General features: G+C 30.8%; 1 protein-coding gene across 1 annotated transcript; it reads left to right on the top strand.

Moving 5' to 3' along the window:
* The first annotated feature begins 196 nt into the window (after positions 1–196).
* LOC112274180 (uncharacterized) lies at positions 197–24091 on the top strand. Its single transcript, XM_024503418.3, has 7 exons — positions 197–326; positions 565–812; positions 1040–1131; positions 21362–21384; positions 21975–22673; positions 22947–23018; positions 23234–24091. Exons 1-7 carry the CDS (start codon positions 197–199, stop codon positions 23578–23580), a joined length of 1611 nt encoding a protein of 536 aa, XP_024359186.1. The 3' UTR covers positions 23581–24091.
* Positions 24092–24508: the final 417 nt, after the last annotated feature.

The raw sequence follows: 24508 nt of genomic DNA, 5'->3' as shown, positions 1-24508 counted from the left end.
ACATATTCTAAAACCATAGCCACAATCTCTCTCTCCGACTCTTTCTCAGCAACCCATCCAAAACCATAGAAAATCTTTCGAGCTGTTCGATAACTCATAGACAGCCAAATTCAACCCAAATGCAAACACACACTCAGGAAGTAGTACCGCTCATAGTATTCTTGACGTGGAGCCAATAAAAATCCTCGAATAAAAAATGGGTGCGGCATCAGTGCGGCAACATGAAATGCAATTCCAGTGCAAGGGAAACAAAGCAACAAGCTCAAACATCAATTCGGCGAAGCTGGAACCAAATCCTAATACCGACAGACGATGTCGAAGTTCACGTAAGAGAGAGACGTAGTTCCCTTTGTTCTCAATTGAGGAAGAAAAGTTCTCAACTCGGAAATAACCATTCTCAGTTGTTAATTGTGGAAATAATGAGGCATTGTGGTTCTTAATTAGTGTATGGATAAAATAGTGTGGGTCAAAAACCTGTTTTCAGAAGGTTATTAATCTGGATCATACCATCCTGTTTTTGATATTAATACTTGAGGTCTTGAAGTTGTGACATTAGTATTGAAGTTGTCAATCGACCGCGCGGGACAATCCTCACAACGAACAAGCCCCCAGGAGACGGGTTCAGTACCAGGCAAGATGGCGTGACAGCTCGCTTGAACGCAACAATGCCCGCGCTGGGCTGGGAGGCCGCATTGCTGGAGCTGGCTTGGGTGGTTGCCAACCTCGCGGAAGCGACAGCGCTCAAGGGGATGTATGCGACTGCGGCCATGGTGGACAGTGTGATCTGCTGGGAGAAGTGCTTCGGCTTCACGGTGTACAACTAGAGCTTTGTGAGTGATATATAGAATTACACTAAGAGAGTGATAGAGAGGTTGCAAATCTGATAGTGTGCACAAGCAGAACGGGTTCTGATTGATATACGGGGGTGATCGACCGAGGCTGCACATATTATACATGCACGTGGATGAGAGAAGATTGAAGCAGGAGGCGAAAGGTGGATTGGGGAGGACGGTGACTGGTACGGGCGTGTGCTCGACAGGTGCTGAGCATGCGGCGTGGAGAACAGGAGAGGTCGGGAGGTTCGTCGACACCTGAAGGCCGAATCCATGAGGCTCCAGTGCATGGAGTTGGGTGAGGGCGGGGCTCAGCCCCCTCGTGCGATCTGGATCGGTGCTTTGCGGCAGCCCATCGCCGGTGCGCAACCCACCCACGTCGCCGACTATTACAGCACAATCTCAAATATGAACTTTACATATTTCAACTTGTAGTTTTTTGTACTAATCTAAATACAAGTTCAACTTAAATATACATAATCAAATAAGTTGAAAGGAAAAGAACAATTGGTTTGTTAATTTATTGTAGTATAAATGAACAAAATTTTGTACATGATCGAATAAAATATACATTGTACTTTGATTGAAATAAAACCAAAGACTCACTAAAGATATAGATTGGGATAATTTCAACAAAAAATTCTTCAAAAAAAATTCATTAGTAAGAAGTGGTGTATATATCTAAATAATTACAACATTTTAATTCTACTTAGTTGACATGTATGCTAATGAGATAAAATATAAATATGATCATTCTAATACAAGATATATATTAAAGATATATTGATATTGTAATTTATTTGAATAGTAATAAGAACTTGTAAAAAGCCTCTATTGTGGACTTGATTTCTAATAGAAGTTTTTAATATAGAATATAATTAAGAACAATGATGACAATATTATATCTTTTGTAGCAATATCTAATTTGATGCAAGAATATCTATAATAGATTTTAAATGACAATAGTACATGAAACCATTGCATGTGTATTGTTTTAATTTTTTTTATAATCCAACTTTAGAAAATTTTTTGTATTCTTAAGATTTATATAGACTAATATAAGAAAATCTAGGAGCTTGAGAAGTATTTTAATCTTCTTCTTAAAATTTCAGTTATACCAATGAATACATTAATTGATAGAGAATATTTATATCTTCTTTTTTCAACAATTAATTAATAACATAACTCATGAAATATTATAGGAATATAGTTTGAAATACACCAATAAGTAATTTATGAATTGTGTGATAAAAAATGTTGTTATTTTGATATCATTTTGTATATAATTGACCACTATAAAGATGGTATTGTCATTGAGAGTGGTGGTTGTCCATATTAAGCTAAAAAGAGTTGTATTTGTATTCAAAATTGATTTATAAAGATAAAAGGTAAATAATTAATAGAATATAGATACAACATATGAATAAAATAAATGATAATAGATAGTATGCTTCAATCATTAATGCTATAATATAGTATTATAATTATGAATTTATTTTTTTATAACAAATGTTAACATATTGATTATGAAACCAACATATTAATTGGCCACATCTTTTTTTAATCAAATAAGGTGGAAGCATGTTAGTCTTCATTTTTTCCAAATTAAAGCATTGTAATTAGTATTTATTTCAAAGAGCTTTACACTATAAAATGGTCCAATCTTTGCAATAAGTATACCTCTGCTATTGTTTATGCAACTCTTATTTATTTACAAAATATCTAGATACCATACAAAAAATGGTTGATTAAAGCTTAGAAAAATAATTTCCATATCTTAGAAGTGTTATTATATTATGAATAGAAATTCAATATTTAGCATTGAAATCATATTTAAAAGTATGTATTGAAGACATTTATTTATTTATTTATTTATTTTAATACAACAAAAAAATCAAGATACAAAAAAATTCAAAAAAAATCCATATAAATTATTGACATAATATCAATTTCTTTACTAATATTTTAAAACATGTCTCTTTGTATGCTGTAAACCTTATTTTTGAATAATTAAAATATATGAAAATATTATTTGATGATAAAAACTTCTCTTGCATAAGGACATTGACAAACACATCAAGCTTTTTATGTGAGCATTGGATTTGACATATATTAAGAAATATTAGCATTTTGACAATTGATGATTTTTATCATTAGTGCCATTTGATGAATAAATATAAATTATTAGTTGTAATATTGCTATAAAGTCAATTTACTACTTTTTAAGATATGCATCCTATCAATAATATTATTGGTAGTACATTTGATGTATTATCTCTCTACCAACAAAAAAAAGTATATAATCAATTATTAGAGCTTGTAATAATAATCATGAGGTTGAAAAATCTAAGAATCAATTATCCAAAGGATAGATTATATAGAGCAATGAATCAATTGAAAAGTGGTTCTTCATAATAACTACTTTTCAATTGATTCAAATCTCACGTATTTTTAATTTGAATCATAGAGGTATTATTCCTATGCATATGGAAGAAGTTTAGAGTCTATGCAAAGAAATTTTATAATTGAAGGAAGCAAGTAAATCAACCTCACAACCAAATTTAAGAAGTCTTGCTTTCACAAGCACAAACAAGGCAAAAATTGATATATATAAGAAGTTTAATAGAACCAGTTTAAAATTTCAAAGATTTTTGTAACAAGTTAAGTTCTATTTAAGGTTGCATCTTCTCTAATATTTCAATGGATTTACTCAAGTTGGATTCATAAATATATTTTTATCAAAAATTACTTTCTTTTAGTTTGAACCTTTAATAGAAAAAGATTTATAACTACTCTATGATTTGAATTCATTCTTGAAAGTATTTATGGATACCCTTAAAGAAAGTGATTAAAAAAAGATTGTAGAGACTAAGCTTATATTGCTATGACAAGGATCATGTTCAACCATCATATATATTGTCAAATTCCAAAATCTTACTTTTGACATAGATTGGAATAATAAAGCCCTAATCAATCAATTTTGATATGAGTTAAAAGATAATGTCAAAAATTTATTGTTAATAATGCCAAGTATAGATCCATTAAAGCAATTTTTTGCTCAAATCATTGCATGCAATAATCAATTCTTTGAAAGATGCCAAGAATAAAGATTTGGTTGAAAAAGTATAAGTCAAGCCATAACAACACCTTCTAAATTTTTTGGAGCTTATTTGTTTAAGCCAAAGCTTATGCAAATTAATAGAATATGTTTTAAATCTCTTATTGAATGAGAAAAGACTTGTCATTGTCAAAAAGGTTTGTACCTAAATTATGGAGAATCAAAACACATTGTTCAATATTATCCAAAGAAACAATGTAATTACAAAATAAAAAGCATGGTTGCGAAAGAAGATGATGTATTAAAAAAATATATTTTTCTAGTTATAATAGAGATTGTGTAATTGAAATCTTGTGTGACACCTAATAAAGGTAATATTCTTTCTTTAGTTTATTCACCTTATTTTATAATAGAAGTTAATTTAGGACCAAAAAATCACAAAAATCTAAACCTTATTAGAGTTAGGAGCTTCAACCTATTTTATAGATAAAGATTTTTTTAAAAAACAAGAAATATCATTAGTCAAGAAAAAAAAATCTATACATATAGAAGTCATAGATGATCACTTGTTATATTTTAGAGATATTACTTGTGAGACTGTTTATTTAGATGTAGCAATTAAAGTTCACAATATTATAGTAATATTCAATGTGGTAAGATCTCCCTCTAATTCGATTATTTTAGGATTATTGTAGTTAGAAAAATATAACCCTCAAATAGATTGGATTTTTTATAATCTTAATTTTTCTTGTAATTTGATCCAAAATTTTATTAGTCAAGTAAAAATATATAAGTCTAATACATTCAAATCTTTACTATTAAGTGCAAAAGCTTTCATGTATATCTCAAAAAAAGGGTCATCTTTTACTATATATGCTACGTCCATTTCTAATGATGGAAACATGTCAAATGGTATTCTTAGCTAATATGAAGATTTTGAGGACATTTTTGAAAAGTTGAATGTAAATATTTTTTTTAGTGCATTGATCTTATGATTTTTTAATTGATTTACAAGAAAGAGCTCAACCACTATTTGAACCAATATACAACTTATTGTAAAATGAATTAGTTACACTTAAAGAATAAATTGATCAAAACTTTGAAAGAATTTCATACACCATTTAAAATCTTTATCAGAAGTTCCTATCTTATTTATAAAGAAAAAGGATGGATCTCTATAGATATGCATAGACTATTGAAGACTTAATAAGATCACCATAAAAAATAAGTATCTCCTATTTTTGATTTTAGGACTTTTTGATCAAGTCAATTAAGTAAAGATCTACACAAAAATAGATCTATAAAGAGCATGCAATCTTATCTGCATTAAAGAAAGAAGTGAATGAAAGATTACTTTTTAAATTAAATATGGATATTTTGAATATAATGTCATGCTTTTTGAATTCATGAATCTTCTTGTCGCTTTTCAACATCTCATAAATGATGTTTTTTGTTAATTTTTTGATAATTTTCTTATCTATTATTTAAACGAAATTCTAATCTAATCTAAGAAAATAGAAGAATATAAACTTCATATTTGTCATGTATTATAAAAACTTAAAGATAGAAGATTATATGCCAAGATGAAAAATTATATATTCTACATTACTTAAGTTAATTTTTTAGGATATATTATTTCCAATAAATGATAAATATTAGATCCAAAGAAAGTCGAGACTATTATAGATTGAAAGATTTCAAAGACAATAAAAAATGTATAATATTTTTTAGAATTTTTAAATTATTGCTTGATTATCATCAAGAGTTTTTTTAAATTATAGATCTTTTTATATATTTGATATGAAAAGATAGTTTAAATGCAACAAAGAAATTAAAGTATTTTTTGAAGCGTTAAAGACATCATTTATTTTTGCACTTATTTTGTATTATTTTGATTTTTTTTAAGGCATTCTTTATAGAAATAAATGCACCAAACTTTTCTATAGGTATTATTTTGTTACAAATGGGAGTAGATGGCAATCTCTACCTAATAGCTTTTTATTTTGAAATTTTCAACAAACAAAATTAACTATGAGATCTATAATAAAGAACTTCTTGTAATTATAAATTCATTTAAAAAATGGCATCATTATTTAGAAGGTGCTTTGAGTCCAATTATAATATATATAGATCTCAAGAACCTCAAGTATTTTATGTTGGCAAGTGTTTTGAATTGTTACTAAGTCCATTAGAGCATGTTTTTATTAAGATTTAATTTTAGGTTTACTTATCAACTTGAAAAATAACAAGGTATGTTACATGCCTTTTTTAAACAAATTCATCTTACACCAAAAGAAAGAATTTTAACTTTTAATCAATTAAAAATAATTCTCTTGAAGCTAGAAAATTTTTATTTTTAAGCAATAAAATCAACATTAACTATTGATTCAATCTTTTTTAAGAAAATTCAATTAAATATATCTTCTAATATTTTTATTTATAATATCAAGAATAAATCTTTTAAGTCTTATGATACTTTTAAGTTTGAGTTCAAAAATAATCAATTCTATTCTAAAGAACAATTATACATTCTAAAAGATAAAGTGTAATTACATATTTTTCAAGCTCATCATGACTTTTGAGTAATTGGACATTATAAATACAATAAGACTTTGAAGTTAATATCTAAAGATTTTTAGTGATATCAAATAAAAAAGGCAATTAAAGACTTTGCACAAATATGAGATATTTATCCAAGATCAAAAACTAATCATCATTGATCCTATGGACTTGTTCAGTCATTACCTATTCTAGAAAAACTATGATCTTTTACTTCTATAGTCAAGGACATGAACTAAAAGATGATGCGTAAACTAATAAAATGTATGTTTAAAAAAGAGTAACAAAATAGAAATAAAAAAGTATGTATATTAAAAAGAAATTGAAATGGCTTCTTGCCAAAAGTCAAGAAAATTTGAGACTCTTGAAATTAGACTAGAAGCAAGAAAGGAGTTGACAAGAGTGAAGAGGGCTTCACTCTTATCTCTATATATACTATCTAACTAGAGGCTATGTCGCGATGTTTTTTAGGACCTCTAATATGTGTTGACTTTGTAAGATAATGCCCTAACTTATAAGGAAAGTTTTTCTATGTGTGGGCCACATAGTTAGTTTTGTCTTCAAGCTATCAATATGTGTGGTACATGGCAAATTTGTTGACCAATTTTTTAACCCAAAAAATCAATTATAGATACCTATAAAGCTAAAGCAATGTCTATGAAGCTTCTAGAAAGCTTCTATAGAAGATATTATAGAATTAACTTAATTTTATTTACTTCTACTTATTTTTGCCTATTTTTACTGATAATTATTGGCTTATATATGTATATCTATTATCAGGGTAGAGAGAGTTTGCCTCAAGAAAGTACTAAGCTCTTGGCTTTGACTAATTGTTCAATCAAGTCCTGAGATAAGAAAAAACAATTTTGTATAAATACATATATCATCTTTAAATACTAATACATCAAATATATAAGTCTTAAATTTCCAAAAACATCCAAACTATGATAAACCCTCTAAATCCTTAAATATCTTTATAGGGTATTATTTTCAAATTTCAAAACTCATATCTTCTAATTGAACCTTCCAAATACATTCAAATTTTACACAAAGTATTGATGTACTTTTAACAACTACCACAACAAATTTCAACTGCAAATTCATCACGGATCTTAAGATGTCACCAAAATCCTAATAGTAGCCTCAAACCCTAGTTTTTATAAACCCACTTGCAATTTTCTTCATATTTCACAAACTAAATGCCTAAATGCCACAAAGTTTGTATTTGTAGTTTTTAAATACAATTATCTATCTTCTTTGAAAGGTTTGAACTAAAAATTCTTCCAAAAACTCAAGATATGGCTCCAACCATTACTATGAATAAAATCACTTACTTACTATCTTTGATTTGGATGTGTTAATTTAAACCCTCTATAACTTCCTCATACAAACTCCAAATTCTTTAAAAAATATATGAAAAGTATGATTAAAGAAGTGTTGTCTCCAATTCTAGTTGCCGATCTTTCATTGGTCTCTGTAAACATATGTTATGCCCCAAAGAGTGACAATAGGTACGAAATTGACACCTTAACTTTGAGTGCCATTAATTCCTTCATAAAAACTTCAAATCACATGAAATTTGCATCCAATTTGTACTTAAAAACCTAAAATTGATGATTTTAGCCTTTAAAGCTCAAATGACTTTGAAGAAAAAAACCCTAATTCCTAATATGGCCTCAAGCAGCCTCCTTGAAATCCATTAGGTATCGCCTTCGACCAATAGAAATGAAGATCTCTATTCCTTGCCTTCCTCCAATCATGTCTTGCTTTCATCCCTTCCAATAAGCCTCCTACTAGTTAATATTTTCATCTTTAGGCTCTAATCTCCTCTCAAGGCTTCATATTAAATATTTAGGTTCTGTAATTTTTTTTTTAAATGCTATAATCAAAATAGATAAAACTCAAAATAAAGTTTTTTATATCTACTCTCTTTAAATTAATCTATTAAACATTCTAACATATATCAAGACTTATGAACATATTATATGTTCTAACTAATTTTTACATATTATAAGCAATTACAGTACAACATTGTGACATTACTTTCCTTCTAGGGATGAGTTCCACAAGGAATGGTCATCATATGTTGAAGAAATCAATGATACAACAAATTATATTTGCCACATACTCAGATCTTTGTTCTCTTTGAAGATGGTTGCTAGGACCTTTCAACCATTGATAGTGTCTCATACTAAGGTAAAAATACCACCTTGTTATTTTATCATTGTTGAGGCCTTCATAACTTCCTTCAAATAAAAAATTTGGAACATCATCAAGAGTTGTTCCTACTTCTCATAAAATTACCAAACATCGGGAGTCTCTTCTGAGGTCGTGATACCAAACGCATTGTATCTCACCATCTATTCAAGAAAAAACATGTCGTTCTTGAGGATCTTCATCTCGATTGCATCATCTTGAAGGTTGTGACAATTATAATATCTCATCTGATAGCTTAGCAAACAAAGGCTCTTTAGTCAAATGTGCTGGTTGTTGCTTCTCTATCTCCTTAATGCCACAACTACAAAGAATCTACAAATAAGGATTGAAAGCAAAATTTTATCTTGCCTAGATCTTGTTTTTTTTTATAGGGAAGGTCTTCATCTTGATTTTGAAGGATGTTGTCAATGAAAAGCCTCCACTGCCTTTGCCACATTTATAAGATTTTTTACTAACTCCCATATGCATTCATTAATATCATATCTACAGTAATGAACAAGATATTCTAATTTATTTTGGCACCGCCTTGAATCTAAGACTTTTTCCACTTTGGACTCTTCATTAATGTCTACTCTTGTAGGAAGAGGTGGAACTTATCTTCTTCTTGGTATATCCACTGCCTTGTATGGTTCAAGAAGAGACATGTAGAATACTGGATGGATTTTCATTGACTCTGGTAGGTATAAATGATATGCAATTGGATTGATTTATGCAGAAATAGGAAATGGTCCAAGCTTACGATAGTCCAACTTGTCACAAGGATAAATAGTCTTGATATTGCAACAAAGTAATCATAACTTATCACCCATGTGGAATGATAGCTATTCCTTTCGATAGACATCCACATTGATTTTTTGTTATTCTTGAGTTTCTTTTAACTGTGCTTTTATTATTATATGTAGCTCTAACAAATGATTTATCAAATCTTTTGCTGTAGGATTATTAGCTTTTGAAAAGTCAAAAGTATCAAGTCATAGATAATAACCATAATTGGCAAAGAAAGGTGTTTATTTTGTAGAAGAATGTATCACGTTATTATAAGCAAACTCTGTAAATGGCAAAAGAATTATCTAATCATCTTATTGGTAGTTGATAGTACATCTTAAATATTGCTTCAAAATTTGATTAACTCGCTCCGTTTATCCATCAGTTTGAGGATAGAATGTTCAAGATAGTTTTACATCCACTTTTAGAATCTTGAAAAGAATCCGCCAAAATCTTGATACTGGATTCTCCTATCAAATATAATATCTTTGGATAATCCATGATAGCAATAGATATTGTCAAGAAAAATTTTGTACATAGTTCAAAATGAGCCATCTTGGTAAAACAATCTATTATCACGAATATAGAGTCATAAGAACCTGAGATTGAAAGATCCGTGATAAATTCCATAGAAATAGAAGACCATGGTTGTTTTGAAATGGATAATAGTTGAAGAAGTCCATAAGGTCAATGATGAAGAGTTTTTGATCTTGAACAAAAGTCACATGACTGAACAAAGTCTTACACACCCTTCTACATTTGTCACCACCAAAAATCTCTGGATACAAGCTCCAAAGTCTTGTCGTATCCAAAATGTCATGCTATTAGAAAGTCATGACGTGCTTGAAGAATATATAATTGTGCTTCTTCTTTTGGAATATATAATTAAACTTCAAAATAGAATAAGTTATTTTTGAACTCAAACTTAGAAGTATCTAGGGACTTAGAAGAACGATTCTTGATATTGTGAACAAGAAGATCAGAAGACATACTTCATTGGATTTCTTTTACAAGGGTGGAATCAACAGTTAATATTAATTTCATTACTCAAAGATGAAAATACTTTGGCTTCAAGAGAATTGTTCTTTGCTAATCAAAAGATGCATCTCCTTCTTTTAGTGCAAGATAAGAATATTTAGAAAGGATGTTTAAAAAACCCTATTATTTTTTGGATTGATATATAATCTTAAAATCAAATCTTGATAAAAATATATTTCAACGGGCTTAGTAACGATTTAAAATACGTACTGACATGAAATACTTTAGATTCTTGTAATCCGTATATACGATAACTAGATTAGAAGTGCCTTCTAGATGATGACACCATTCTTGAAATGAATCTATGATTGCAAGAAGCTCTTTGTCATGGATTTTATAGTTAATCTTGACTACTGAATTTTTTTTGGAATGAAAAGCTATTGGATGAAGTTTATCATCTATTCTCATTTGTGATAATATGGCACCTAAAGCAAAGTTTGATGTATCTGTTTCTATAAAAAAATGCCTTAGAAAAGTTGACGCAATATAAGATTGGAATAGAAATAAAAGTTGACATTAAAATTTCAAAAGTTGCTTCAGTTTTTTTGCTCCACTTAAGTTTGTCTTTGCAAGTCAAACATGTAAGTAGAGCTACAACTTGAGAAAAGTCTTTGATGAAGATCTGATAATAATTGGCAAAGTGTAAAAAGCATTGGACATCTCTTATTGTTTTTGAAATCTTCTAATCTATACTCGTTTGAACTTTCTTAGGATCCATCATAAGTCCATCATTGAAATGTTGTATTATAAGAAGTCAACTTGAGTAGTGTGGAATACACAATTTTCTATCTTAGCATAAAGTCCCGCATCTCTTAATTTTTGTAACACATGACAAACACAAAGTTTAAATTCATCTATATTCTTAGAATAGGTCAAGATATTGTCTAGATAATAGACAATAAAATCATCTAAAAACTTTTGAAAAACATCATTCATTAAATGTTGAAAAGCTATCAATACATTTGTAAGTCCAAAAAGCATGACATTGTCGTGGAAGAGAGAATTTGCCTCAAGAAAACATTGGGCTTCTAGTTGTCACTAATTATTCAATCAAGCTTGAAAATAAGGAAAGTCCTAAGTTTATATATAAATTTTTCCTTTTTGAGCAATTACACAAAATACACAAGCCTCAAGTAACCAACGACACCCAAAATATGATAAAATCCTCTAAAACCTTGTATATTCTTATGTGGAGATTTTCTTGAAATTCAACACCTCATATCTCTTAATCCGATCGTCCAAACAAACTCAAATTTTACAAGAGGTACTAATGTATTCTTATTAACTTTTATAACAATTTTCAACTGCAAATTCGTTTCGAATCTTGAGATATCTTGAAAATCCTAACAATCGCTTCAAACCCTTATCTTTATATACCTACGTGTAATTTTCTTCATATCTCACAAAATATAAGCTCAAATGCCACGAAATTTATATATATAGTTTATTAACACAAAACTTTACATTTTCCAAAAATTTTGAGTGAAAACTTTGTCGGAATACTCAAGTTATGGCTCCAACTATTACTACAAATAAAACCACTTACTTACTGCCTTTGATTTGGAAGCGCTACCTTCAATTCCTTGTAACTCCTTCATATGAACTCCAAGAGCAATAATTTTTTCATAAAAGATGTAGGCCTTGAAATCGTCGTTCTAGATGCACCTTCTGAACTTCAAAAGCTACTATAAAATACCTTGTATCCTCAAAAGAGTAACAATATATCTTAAATTAATACCTTAACTTCAAATGGCTATAACTTCTTCACCCTAATTCCAAATCCTCTAATTTTTATACACAAATTGTATCCCAAATCCTAAACTTTACAACCCTACTTTGTATCTCCAAATGCCTTCAAAAAAAGAACCCTAATCCCTAATAAGGCCTTGGACTGCCTCCTTGAAGCCCATTGGACATGGCCTTCGACTAATAGGAATGAAGTTTTCCATTCCTTGCCTTCATCCAACCATGCCTTGCTTTCATCCCTCCCAATAAGCCTCTTATTAGTTAAGATTTTCTTCTTTAGGCCCCAATCTTCTCTTAAGCTTTATACATAATATTTAGGTCCTATATATATATATATATATATATATATATATATATATATATATATATATATATATAATGTCAAAATCAAAACAAGTAAAGAAACAAAGTAAAGTTTCTTATACCAATTCCTTTTAATTTAATCTACTAACCACTCTAACATACATCTAGATTTATTAATATATAATATGTTCTAATTAATTTTTACATATTGTAAGCATTTACAGTATGACAACGTTGTATTCAAAATATCCATACCTAGTTCAAAACACAATCTTCCATTCATGTCCTTCTTTAATATGTACTAGATTTTATGCTCCCCATAAGTCTATTTTTATATAAATCTTAACTTGATTTAATTGATCGAGAAGTCCAGATATCAAAGGTAGAGGATACCTATTCTTGATGGTGATCTAGTTGAGTCCTCAATAATCAACACACATCTACCATAATCAATCTTTCTTCTTCATAAATAAGATTGGAGCTCCAGTTGGTGATTTGGAATGGCGTATGAAATTCTTGGCTACATTTTCTTCAATATATTCCTTGGATTGAGCCAATTCATTTTGTGATAAACTATAAATTGATTCAAATGGAAGTTGTACTCCTTCTTGAAGATCAATTGAGCAGTCATAGGAATGATGTTCTGAAAGAGTATCTCTATTTTTTTTTTCAAATACATCTTAAAATTCTTGATATTCGCTAGGAATGTCACTTGAAGTCTTTGCATCATTAGAAACAAGTGTGTTGTAAATGACATAAGGTGACCTTTCTTTTGCAACATGCAAGAAAGCTCTTGTATCTACAAACATAGGTTTAATTACATTAGACTTATGACTTTCTACTGGATTAATTTTGTTCTTAATTATACTTTTAGAGAAGTCAAGGATACAAAAAATCCAATATATACAAGGATTATATCTTTTTAACCATGATAAACCTAAAATGACTGAATTAAATAGAAATCTAATTATATTAAAGATATACAACTCCTATGACCATTTATTGCTACATCTATAGGAAGTGTTACATGAGTAACATCTCTAGAAGACAATAGATGACCATCTATGACTTCTACATAAATAGGTTTGGTTTTTTGTGCTAACAATATTTTATGACTTTTAACAAATTTTACATCTAAAAAAGAAGCTAAGACTCTTGAATCTATCGAGGTAGAAGCTTTATAATTATTAGGTCCTAAATGTACATCTATTATAAAATAAATAAAAGATTTTGAGGAGAGGATAGGAACTTCATTAAAAATTATATAAGATTCTATTTTATGGTCTCTATTATAGTTAGACAATTTTTTTTTTTAACACTCTATCTTCTTTGATAGATGTGCTCTTCATTTTGTGATTTTGTTATTTCTTTGGAAAATGTTGAGTAGTATGTTTAGGTTTTTCACAATATAAGTACAATCCTTCTTGACGGCGATGAGTCTTTTCTTGCTTGATAAGAGGTTTAAAAGATAGTACATCAATTTGCATATCCTCTACTTTTGAATATATGTGTTGAGAAGATATTGATGTTGCCATCAAATTGTAGTAACATTGAGGCCCATTTGTGTGATTCTTACATCAAAATTCAAAAAGTTGATTATTACATTTCACAACAAAGTTTGAGGATCAGATAAGTTGAGCATCAATTTCTTTACTTCATATTGTAATCCATAGAAAATTTGATTAATAAGTGCACGATCATCCTACTAAATATCAGTTGTAAGTTATAAAAATTATGAAAGATATAATATTATAGATCAATTGCCTTGTTCTAAAATATGAATCTTGTTAATTGCAACACAAGTTACATTATGTTTTCCATACATGAACCAAAATTTTGTCAAGAATACCTTTAGATTATCAAATATTGGATCTAATTGTTCAAGAAGAGATAAAAACTACAATAGTGCTGAATCTGAAAGAAGTGTATCAATGAATCTAACTTGTGATCCTAGAGTTGAATAGCTTTCAGGTTGAAGTTTAATCAGAAGTTGTACTTGATTGATAAATCCTCAAAATTTAGATCTTGTACCATCAAACTTCTTGGACAAAGCAATTCTTAGTTCTTTAATACTTGAAGGATGTTCTACTATGGATAGAGGGACATGATTTGGTGCAAATATTGAAGCAGCTCTAATCAACTTTATATCTTCACTTCCTACCATTCTTGTTGATCCTTGTGGTGGTAAGCTAAGTTGATGCATTGCAAGCATCAACTCCCTCAATTTTTCTTTCATTTGTGCCATTGCCTTCTTCATTTCAATAAGCTTTGTCATAATAATACTTAAAAAGATATCTAATATCACTCAAGAAAAATAAAAGAAAAGACTTGAAGACAAAGAAAATACTAAGAATAATATCAGTTTAGAAGACAATAATCCGCAACTTCTAATATGCTTATATCTTATCATGAGAAAGGGATAATCTATTCTTAATCAAGACAAGATAAAGCTCTAATATTGTAAGTGTACTTTTGTCAATCTGTTAAGAATATGAATGAATAGATGATACATAAATTAATGAAATCCATGTCAAAGAAAGAATAACAAAATAGAAATAAGAAAGTATGTATATTAAAAAGAAACTAGAATGGTTTATTGCCAAAAGACAAGAAAACTTAAAACTCTTAAAACTAGACTAGAAAGAAGAAAGGAGTTGATAAGAGTGAAGAGGGCTTCATTCTTGTCTCTATATATACTATCTAATTAGGGGCTACATGGCAATGTTCTATAGGACCTTCAATATGTGTTGACTTTGTAGGATACATGCTTTGACTTATAAGACAAGTTTTTTTATGTGTGGGCTATATAGTTAGCTTTGTTTTCAAGCTAATAATATGTGTGGCACATGACAAACTTGTTGATCACTTTTTTAACCCAAAAAGTCAATTATAGACACTTATAAAGTCAAAGTAATGTCTATGAATCTTTTAGAAAGCTTCTATAGAAGATATTATAGAATTAACTTATTTTTATCTACTTCTGTTTATTTCTATCTATTTTTACAGATAATTATTGGCTTACATGTGTATGTCCATAACATCTATGGATTTTATTACAGATCTTCTAATATTAAGTTTGTATAATTTAATATTTATAAAAGTAGATTATTTTATCAACATGGTATAGTTTATATGATGTATAAAATCTATTATTAGTAAAGAAATGGCTAAGCTTTTTTTTTACAACATCTATTATCATGGATTGTCTAAAGGTATTACATCAAATAAGGAGAACTCAATTTGTATCAAGATTTTGAAGAATCTTTTTTAAGATTTTAAGGATGGATATAAAGCTCTCTTTGACTTTTCATCCTCAAATTAATGGACAAACAAAATGAATGAATGAAGTTTTGAAGCAATATTTGAAGTATACCATCAACTATCATTAAGATAATTAGACAACTCTTTTGCCATTAAGAGAGTTTATTTATAATAATTTAGTATATTTTTATACTTAAAAAATATCTTTTTTTTGCCAATTATGATTATCATCTACAACTTGATATGATTGACTTTTTAAAAGTTAATAATCTTATAACAAAAAATTTAGAAATTTATTTATTAGAGCTTTATACAAAAATAAAGGTACAATAAAAAGAAGTTCAAAAATGACAAAAGCTCAATACGGATGCTTATTGCCAAGAACAATCACAATTCAACATGGATGACAATGTATGGTTACTTCATTACAACATTAAGACTACTTGTCTTTGTGACAAATTGGACTATTGTAGGCTTAGACCTTTTCCTATTTATAAAAAGATCAATCATATTACTGATTGATTATATCTATCAAAATCTATGAAGATCCATTCTATATTTGACATGTCACATTTTGATTTATATAAAGTAGTGAATATCTCAAGAAGTAAAAAAATGCCACTTTTTCTTATAAAAGTTGACAACGATCAAAAGTTTGAGGTGGAAGAAGTCTTAAATTGAAGGCAAAGCTGAAATAGATTGAAATAGCTTATTCATTGGTGTAGATATGATATTAATAAACATTCATGGGAGCTGGTAAAGAATCTTATAAATACAATAAAAAGATTGAGGCTTTTTATCAACAAAATCTATTAAAATTAAAATGAAAAGTAAAAAAAAAAATTATTATAAAAAAAATAAAATACATAAAAGTTAGTATTCTAACTTTTATCTTTATTTATACCTTCTGTATATTTATGGTATTAAGGAGATGGTAAATCAACAATCAATAAATTCAACTCAAGAGCTATTTTTTATTGAGTTATTAGATAAGACATTATAATCATCATAACCTTCAAGTTGATGTAATTGAGATGATGATCCTCAAGAATAACATGTCTTTCTTTGAATAAATGACAAGATATAATGTATTTAGTTTCATAACTTTGGAAGAAATCTGCAATGTTTGCTAATTTTATTAAAAATACAAACATGTAATAAATGTTAGGCTAAAAAATTCGTCAATAAGTTAGCCATATGATACATGTGTTAGTAGCTTATAGAACAAACAAACTATATGGTAGACATATAGATAACTTATATTACAAATTAAATCATATATCTAACAAATTTTATACATATTGGAGGTCCTATAGAATATTGCCACATAGCTCTTAGTTAGAGAACATATATGGAGGTAACAATAAAGTCTTTTATACTCTTGTTAATACCTTTCTAATTTTAATCTTATTTCAATACTTTCAAGTCTTCTTGTCTTTAGCAATAGCTATTTTTTTTCAATATATTACCATCTTTGAATGATTTTCTAGTCTTTTTGAGTGACATAAGAGTGTATTGAGGTTTTCTTTCTTTGAAATTTATGTCTTTGACATAGATGCAATTTTGACTTTATACATATTTATAGTTGATTGATAAGTTAGAAATTGAGTCAACAAGTTAACTATATATCATATTTATTGGTAACCTATAGAATAAGCTAAATATATAGCACACATATAAAAAACTTGCCTTGCAAGTTAAGACATAAATTTGGCAATGTCAACATATGTTAGAGGTCCTATTAAACATCACCATATAGCTTCTAGTTAGATAGTATATATAGAGGCAAGAGTAAAACCTTCTTTATTCTTATCAATGTATTTCTAGTCTTTAGTCTTATTTCAAGACTTTTTAGTCTTCTTGCTTTTAGCAATAGCCATTCTAATTCAATATATTACCATCTTTGAATGATTTCTTAATCTTTTCGAATAACACTAGAGTATATTGAGAATTTTTTTCTTTGAGATTCATATATTTAACAGATATTTTTCTTCATAATTTGAAACTATCAAATTTGCAATAATAATAAAATTTTAAAAAAAAATCCAAAAGCTTTGAATATAATATTTGTACATATTTTATAAGAATATATTTTTTAAAAAATTATCTAAAAATAGATTATAAATACAATATAGTTTAAAAAATAATATATCAAAACTAATTTATATAAATTTAGAGCTTAATATCATAATTTAATAATTTTAATTAATTAATTATTTAATTAATAATATTAATAAATAAAGATATTTATAATTATAATTATTAAAATAAATAAGTAAAAATAAAAATAAAAGTGAAAGTAGAATAAGATATTTTTTAGAGAATATTATTTTAATTAAGTTACTAATGATCAAAAGGTTGACTTTTGATATATAAAAAGAATATCTTATGGATATAGGACAATGTCAAGACCTAAGAATCAAAGTCAAGAAGATAAAGTATCAAATATAAAATATTCAAAGATTAGATAAGAGTAATTATTGTTTAGCATAAAATATCTTTTTGATTAATTATATGCCAAAGGATCTTCAGACTATAAGATACCCTTATAGTAAGTTAGATAGTAAAAAAATCTTTGGACTATATGTATAAAAGTTAAAGAGTGGAATTTTTCTTTTAGGATAGCAATCACCACCTATAAATATTGGATGTTGGAAGTGAGAGATATCTTATTCCATATTTTTTTTATGTACAACCATGATGATGCCATGTATTATAATTTCAAAGTTTTATTTCTTCAATATGTTATGAGCCTAGTCACCTTTAATTATAAGCTTTAAAATTTATGGAAGTCTTTTTTGTTATGAAGAGTAAATATTATATTTGATGTTAGTATTAAGATTTGGAATCTTTTACTCTACTTTTACATCTAATTGATCTAATTTTTTTCTTACTTCTTGTTAAGTGTAATGATGGTCTTGGAAGTTGTTAGCCATCTTAGAATATTGTTTTAAAATACTAGTATTATATTTTTTTCTTAAGTTACATCATTAGTACACTAACATCATGCTTTTATTTTCTTAAATTCCTAAAAGATGCTTTTATTGTAATAAGAGGTGTTTTATAAAATTAGAAGTATTATATGAAATTAAACATGATTAAAGAATGGAAAGCTTATATATAAAGTTTAAATATAGTATAAAACTTATGAAAAGTCTTATCAATGAAGTTGAAAGTGATTAAAGAATAAAATTACTAATTTACTTATAAAAAGGTTATTGTAGATTTTTTAGACAAAAATATCTTCTTGTTAATTTTAAGAATTCTATTTTCTCTTATTTTAATTTTTTTGTTATACGTCCTCTTTAAATATAGCTTTAAGTAAGGATGAGGACTTGAAAGTGATTGAGAAGTTTAAAAATAATAACTTCTACCATTCAAAGAAAAAAATTAAGTTTTTATTGGCTTCATTGGATCTTTGAAACATTATTGATGAAAGTAAAGAGCCTCCAAGAGACAATACTAATATTGTAGTGAAGAAAGAGTACAAAAATTGTGAAAAGAAGTCTTTTGGATTGATTCCAATAAATCATGATGATGCCAATTTTTGACATGTAATTACTTGCAATGGACTAGTAGAAGCATAGGATATTCCTTGCAATATCTATAAGAATAGATATCTTGCCAAAATTCTATGGACAAGAAAGAAGTTCTTAATAATAAATATAGGAAAAGGAGATGACTTCGTAGCTCATGTCAACAAGATAAAAAAATACTTGTAAATCAATCAGCAGTTATTAATACACTAATTGATGATAAAGAAATTGTATTGACATTATTCACGAGTCTTTTAAAATTCTACAACTACCTTATTGTGGTATTGAAATTTATCAATACAAAGGAGCTTACCATAAATTATGTCACATCAAGACTTGTCTATGAAGTGATCAAGAGAAAAGGAAATGAGCTTCAAAATAAGTATTTAGCTCTATTTTCATGACAAGGAAAAGGTAGCTATTTTTATTGATTTAATAATTATAAAAAAAATATAAAAAATTACCATATTTATAAAAAAATTATGTCACTTTGCAAGGAGTTGCCACAAAGCTAAGAAAGAAAATAAAGAGAATACAAACAATCCTTGTGATAGTTTTTGTAGAAATAACTATACTTTATGGCAAGTAGAAGAGCCTCTATGGCTGCCATGTCTAAGTGGATTATAGATTAGAATACTATTGAGCACATGACACCATACAAGTATTCATTTGACATTTATGAAGCAATTCTAGCAACAAAAATTTGGTTGAGAAACAATGGTATGGTGTAAGCAATTGGAATTGGTTCCATTATGGTAGAAATTATTGTGAATGATCAAATAAAGAAGGTCAAATAGAAAGAAATCTTACATGTACCAAAAATAAAGAAAAACTTCCTTTCAGTGAGCAAACTTATATCGCATGGTTATAAGATTGAATTTGATATGAATGGATATTTTGTAAAGACATTAAGTGGATAAGATATTGTCAATAGTTTTAGAGATCGCAACCTCTACTTTATCAATTATAAGAAGGTGAATAGAGTTAAAGTGGCAGCATTTACTAAGTTTCTACAGAATCAAGATAAGTTTTGAATTTGGCATCAATAATTTAGTCATTTGAATGTGAAAAGCATGAAAATCTCCAATCCATAGTAAGTAGCTTGAATCTTGTTCAATTTAGCCACAATGCTATGATACTTGCTTATAAAGATTATATCTAAGGCAAACAACAAAAGGCTTCATTTCTAAGTGGAGTTGAAACATGTGCTAGCAAATTATTGAAGACTGTGCATTCTAATGTTTGTAGACCAATAAAGATGCCATTAATTAGAAAAGCAAGGTACTTTATCATATTTGTTGATGATTTTTTAAGAAAGATATGGATTTACATCTTTAAAGCCAAGAATAAGTATTTTTCAAGAGTTAAGGAGTTTAAGTCACTTGTAGAGAAGCAATGTAAGTATAAGATCAAAATGTTGTATATGGAAAATGGAAGTGAATATATATCAAAGCATTTTGATGAGTTTTAAGAGATTTAAGATATTGTAAGATAAACTTCTATTCCTTACATTCCACAACAAATAGAGTTGCTGAAAGAGAAAATCATACTATTTTAGAGATGACAAAGAAAATGCTTCATATACAAAAATTTGGACATGAGTATTGGACAAAAGTTATTATAAATGCAATGTATACAAGGAATAGGTATCCTATAAGTGCACTTTCATCATTGATTCTATATGAAGCTTAACGTGGAGAAGGATTTGAGGGTTCCAAATATGTGTAATCTCTTTTCTCATACAATAATCTACCTTATGCATCTAAGCTTACAGATTCTCGCGAAGGCTAGGACAGGGTGGGCACAATAGAGTAGGGCAATTGTGGATGCACTACAGTCCTTGTAAAAAGCTTACTTTGGTAGGAAATCATCAAATCAGATTTATAAAGCCAAGTTATTTTTTAAATTAAAACAAAAATTGCACTAATACAATAATAACAACTACAACACCCTTAATAGCACGTTTTCTTGTTCGGTCTTGTCAAAATGAACTTTGTTTTTGAGCCGTTTTAGTTGACTGCTATCACTGTTTCTCTCTGAATCAGGAAGGATTACCAAAGTGATTGTGGTAGTTTAATTAGTTTTCAAGTTAGATGTTCAGGTTGTGTGTAGCAGTAGGTCTGGGACATCATTCCAGCCCCTGAAGGTTTATCCCATGCAGGTGTTATCCTGTTCATGACAAACTTGGTAATCGTTACAGTTATGTAATATATAATAATTGCCGATGAGCAAAAGAGGATGCAAAAAGTGATTGTAATCCAAGTTTAATTTGAAAATAGTCTTCAAAAGTTTTCTAGTGTAGACTTATTTTTAAGTGATAATGACCAACAGAATATGAAATACCCTTAGAAAGGCATAGTTTTACGAATAATGGTTATTTAAATAATGGTAATTTAAGTTTATTTAAAAAATGTTATTCTATTTCATTAATTATCATATAATACACAGCATAGCAATAATATCACATCAGGTGTACAGTGATATATTTTAAGGTATCGTCGAATAAACAAACCGGTAACAACTTCATAATTATTTGTATAACAAGATTTCAAGACATCTTCATCGTATTAATTCAAAAATCATGACTAACAATTCATCTACTGGTTGCTTGCTACAAATACTGTTTTAAATTGTTGTGTTTATCTGTGTCTATTGCAGAGAATCTATTCTTTGCTTTTGTAAAAATTACAAGACCCAGCCCTTGTCATGAACAAAACCTTGTCCCCCACCCACTGCTCCAGTCTCATCCCGACTCCCCGACTGCCCTCGGCGACGTGGGTGGGTTGCGCACCGGCGATGGGCTGCCGCAAAGCACCGATCCAGATCGCACGAGGGGGCTGAGCCCCGCCCTCACCCAACTCCATGCACTGGAGCCTCATGGATTCGGCCTTCAGGTGTCGACGAACCTCCCGACCTCTCCTGCTCTCCACGCCGCATGCTCAGCACCTGTCGAGCACACGCCCGTACCAGTCATCGTCCTCCCCAATCCACCTTTCGCCTCCTGCTTCAATCTTCTCTCATCCACGTGCATGTATAATATGTGCAGCCTCGGTCGATCACCCCCGTATATCAATCAGAACCCGTTCTGCTTGTGCACACTATCAGATTTGCAACCTCTCTATCACTCTCTTAGTGTAATTCTATATATCACTCACAAAGCTCTAGTTGTACACCGTGAAGCCGAAGCACTTCTCCCAGCAGATCACACTGTCCACCATGGCCGCAGTCGCATACATCCCCTTGAGCGCTGTCGCTTCCGCGAGGTTGGCAACCACCCAAGCCAGCTCCAGCAATGCGGCCTCCCAGCCCAGCGCGGGCATTGTTGCGTTCAAGCGAGCTGTCACGCCATCTTGCCTGGTACTGAACCCGTCTCCTGGGGGCTTGTTCGTTGTGAGGATTGTCCCGCGCGGTCGATTGGATGGCATGTGAACAAGTGTAGTGCGATTGCTGAGCTCGGGAACCAAGTCCATGGCGAGCATGGGTGTGGTTCCTGAGCTGAGCAGGAAGTGGGGACGTGAAATTTGGCCGCGGCCAGGGAGTGTGGGCTTGTTGCAATTGTGGGTGTTTGAGAGCGATGACAATGGATGTTTGGTGCTCTAACGTGAAAAACATGTTGTGTCTGGATCGCAGCAGTCGGCGAGCCAGTTCTGCGGCGTCCCCGTCACTTTCTCCAACAGCAGCAGCAGCAGCAGCCTGGTCGAGGTAAGTGCATCCATGTCTACCGCGCGTGTTGGGCAGTGTGCCTCCATGTCGATCGCAAGAGGTGGTGGTTTTGTTTTGGTCGACTTGCGCGCCGCAATCGTGACGTGGTGGATGAGTGTGGGTGGGAATTGCGCGGTTCTTCCAGCTGGGCACAGCTAATGCATTTTGGGGGGGGAGGGGGGGAGGGGGGGGGGGTGGGGGATGGGTTTGAGCAGAGGAAACAGGGCGGGTCGATCAGATGCTCCGCCACTCAGAAGAGTTTGGAGGTGGGCGCCGACATCATCGACAAAGTGAAGCAGGACCACAAGGAGCTGGAGGAGGCGTACTCCAATTACAAGAAGTTCCACAAGCAGGGCAACGAGGAAGAGGCCGGATAATGGTTCAACCAGTTCGTGTGGGAGATCTCTCGCCATGCCGTCACCGAGGAGCTGGTGTTGTACCCGTTGATCGCGTCGCAGGGCGACAAGGGCCAGAAGCTGGCGGACCAGTCGCGCGACGAGCACCAGAAGACGAAGGACATGCTGGTGGAGATCCAGGGCATCGAGGACGACGACCTGTTTGAGAAGAAGTTCGACGCCATCATGGACGTGCTGCGAGAGCACGTGCAAAAGGAGGAGTCGGAGGATCTGGAGTACTTGAGGCAGAACGTGGACCAGGCAGCCCGCGAGGCAGCGGGAACCACATTCGCGCTGGGCAAGAACATCGTGCCGACGAAGCCCCATGCGGCAGTGCCGAACAGGTCGGCGATAGTGGAGGGCGCGCTGGGGCTGTTCGCGACTCCCTTGGACAAGCTGCGCGACGTGTTCAGGCCGTATCCCAAGGACAACTAGAGGAGCAATTTGTAGCTTTTTGTACATCAGCCCCCCGTCCCGCGAGTTTGTTGTTGCAAATAGGTGGCTCCGGGATGGATCATGGATAGGTGCGGCGAGATTGTGTATATGTAACGCACCGTGTTCTGTGTGAGTGGATTCAAATTTGTAACGACCCTTTCATGTCGTAAAGAAATTGTGTGGATGTTTTGGAACTGCGTGTTGATCACGGAGCTCAGCACCCCACCGACTTAACTTAACAAATTGTTTAATGTTGGAATTGTGAAAAATGCGTTTTGTCAACCTTTGGAATCATGTACCAATTGTGTATTAAATTTAGGTGTGAATTTTTGCTGAACTGAATGGGTGTATAAATGTTATTTGAAGTGATTTGGAAAGTGATAGTTTAGTGCTGCCGTGGTGTATGTTTCGGACTTTTTTTTAACGGTAATTGCAGTTGAAAACTCCCTTTTTCAATTATATGATCGCAAGATTTGAACATTGACTCAGTCTGAGTAGGTCAGTTTGAGAAGAGGCATTTAGGATCTCTACTGGGATTAATCGTTAACTGTTTTTTGCCAGAGTTAACGCGGTGGATCCTGGGGAGAGGAATTTTAGAGTAATGAGGACTGTTGAACTCCATGCCCTGTGCAAGGATTGTATTGTGTTGAATATAACAAT

Source organism: Physcomitrium patens, chromosome 21, assembly GCF_059467195.1.
Source record: "Physcomitrium patens ecotype Gransden chromosome 21, ASM5946719v1, whole genome shotgun sequence".
NCBI lineage: Eukaryota > Viridiplantae > Streptophyta > Bryopsida > Funariales > Funariaceae > Physcomitrium > Physcomitrium patens.
This window is presented reverse-complemented; position numbering and strand designations above follow the sequence as displayed.

Bases quoted from the DNA above. Each gene is read 5' to 3' on its own strand.
- LOC112274180 (XM_024503418.3), top strand. From the start codon at position 197: ATGGGTGCGGCATCAGTGCGGCAACATGAAATGCAATTCCAGTGCAAG. The intron at 327-564 runs GTAAGAGAGAGA...TTAGTATTGAAG, and splicing joins CAGACGATGTCGAAGTTCAC to TTGTCAATCGACCGCGCGGG. The intron at 813-1,039 runs GTGTACAACTAG...TGTGCTCGACAG, and splicing joins AGAAGTGCTTCGGCTTCACG to GTGCTGAGCATGCGGCGTGG.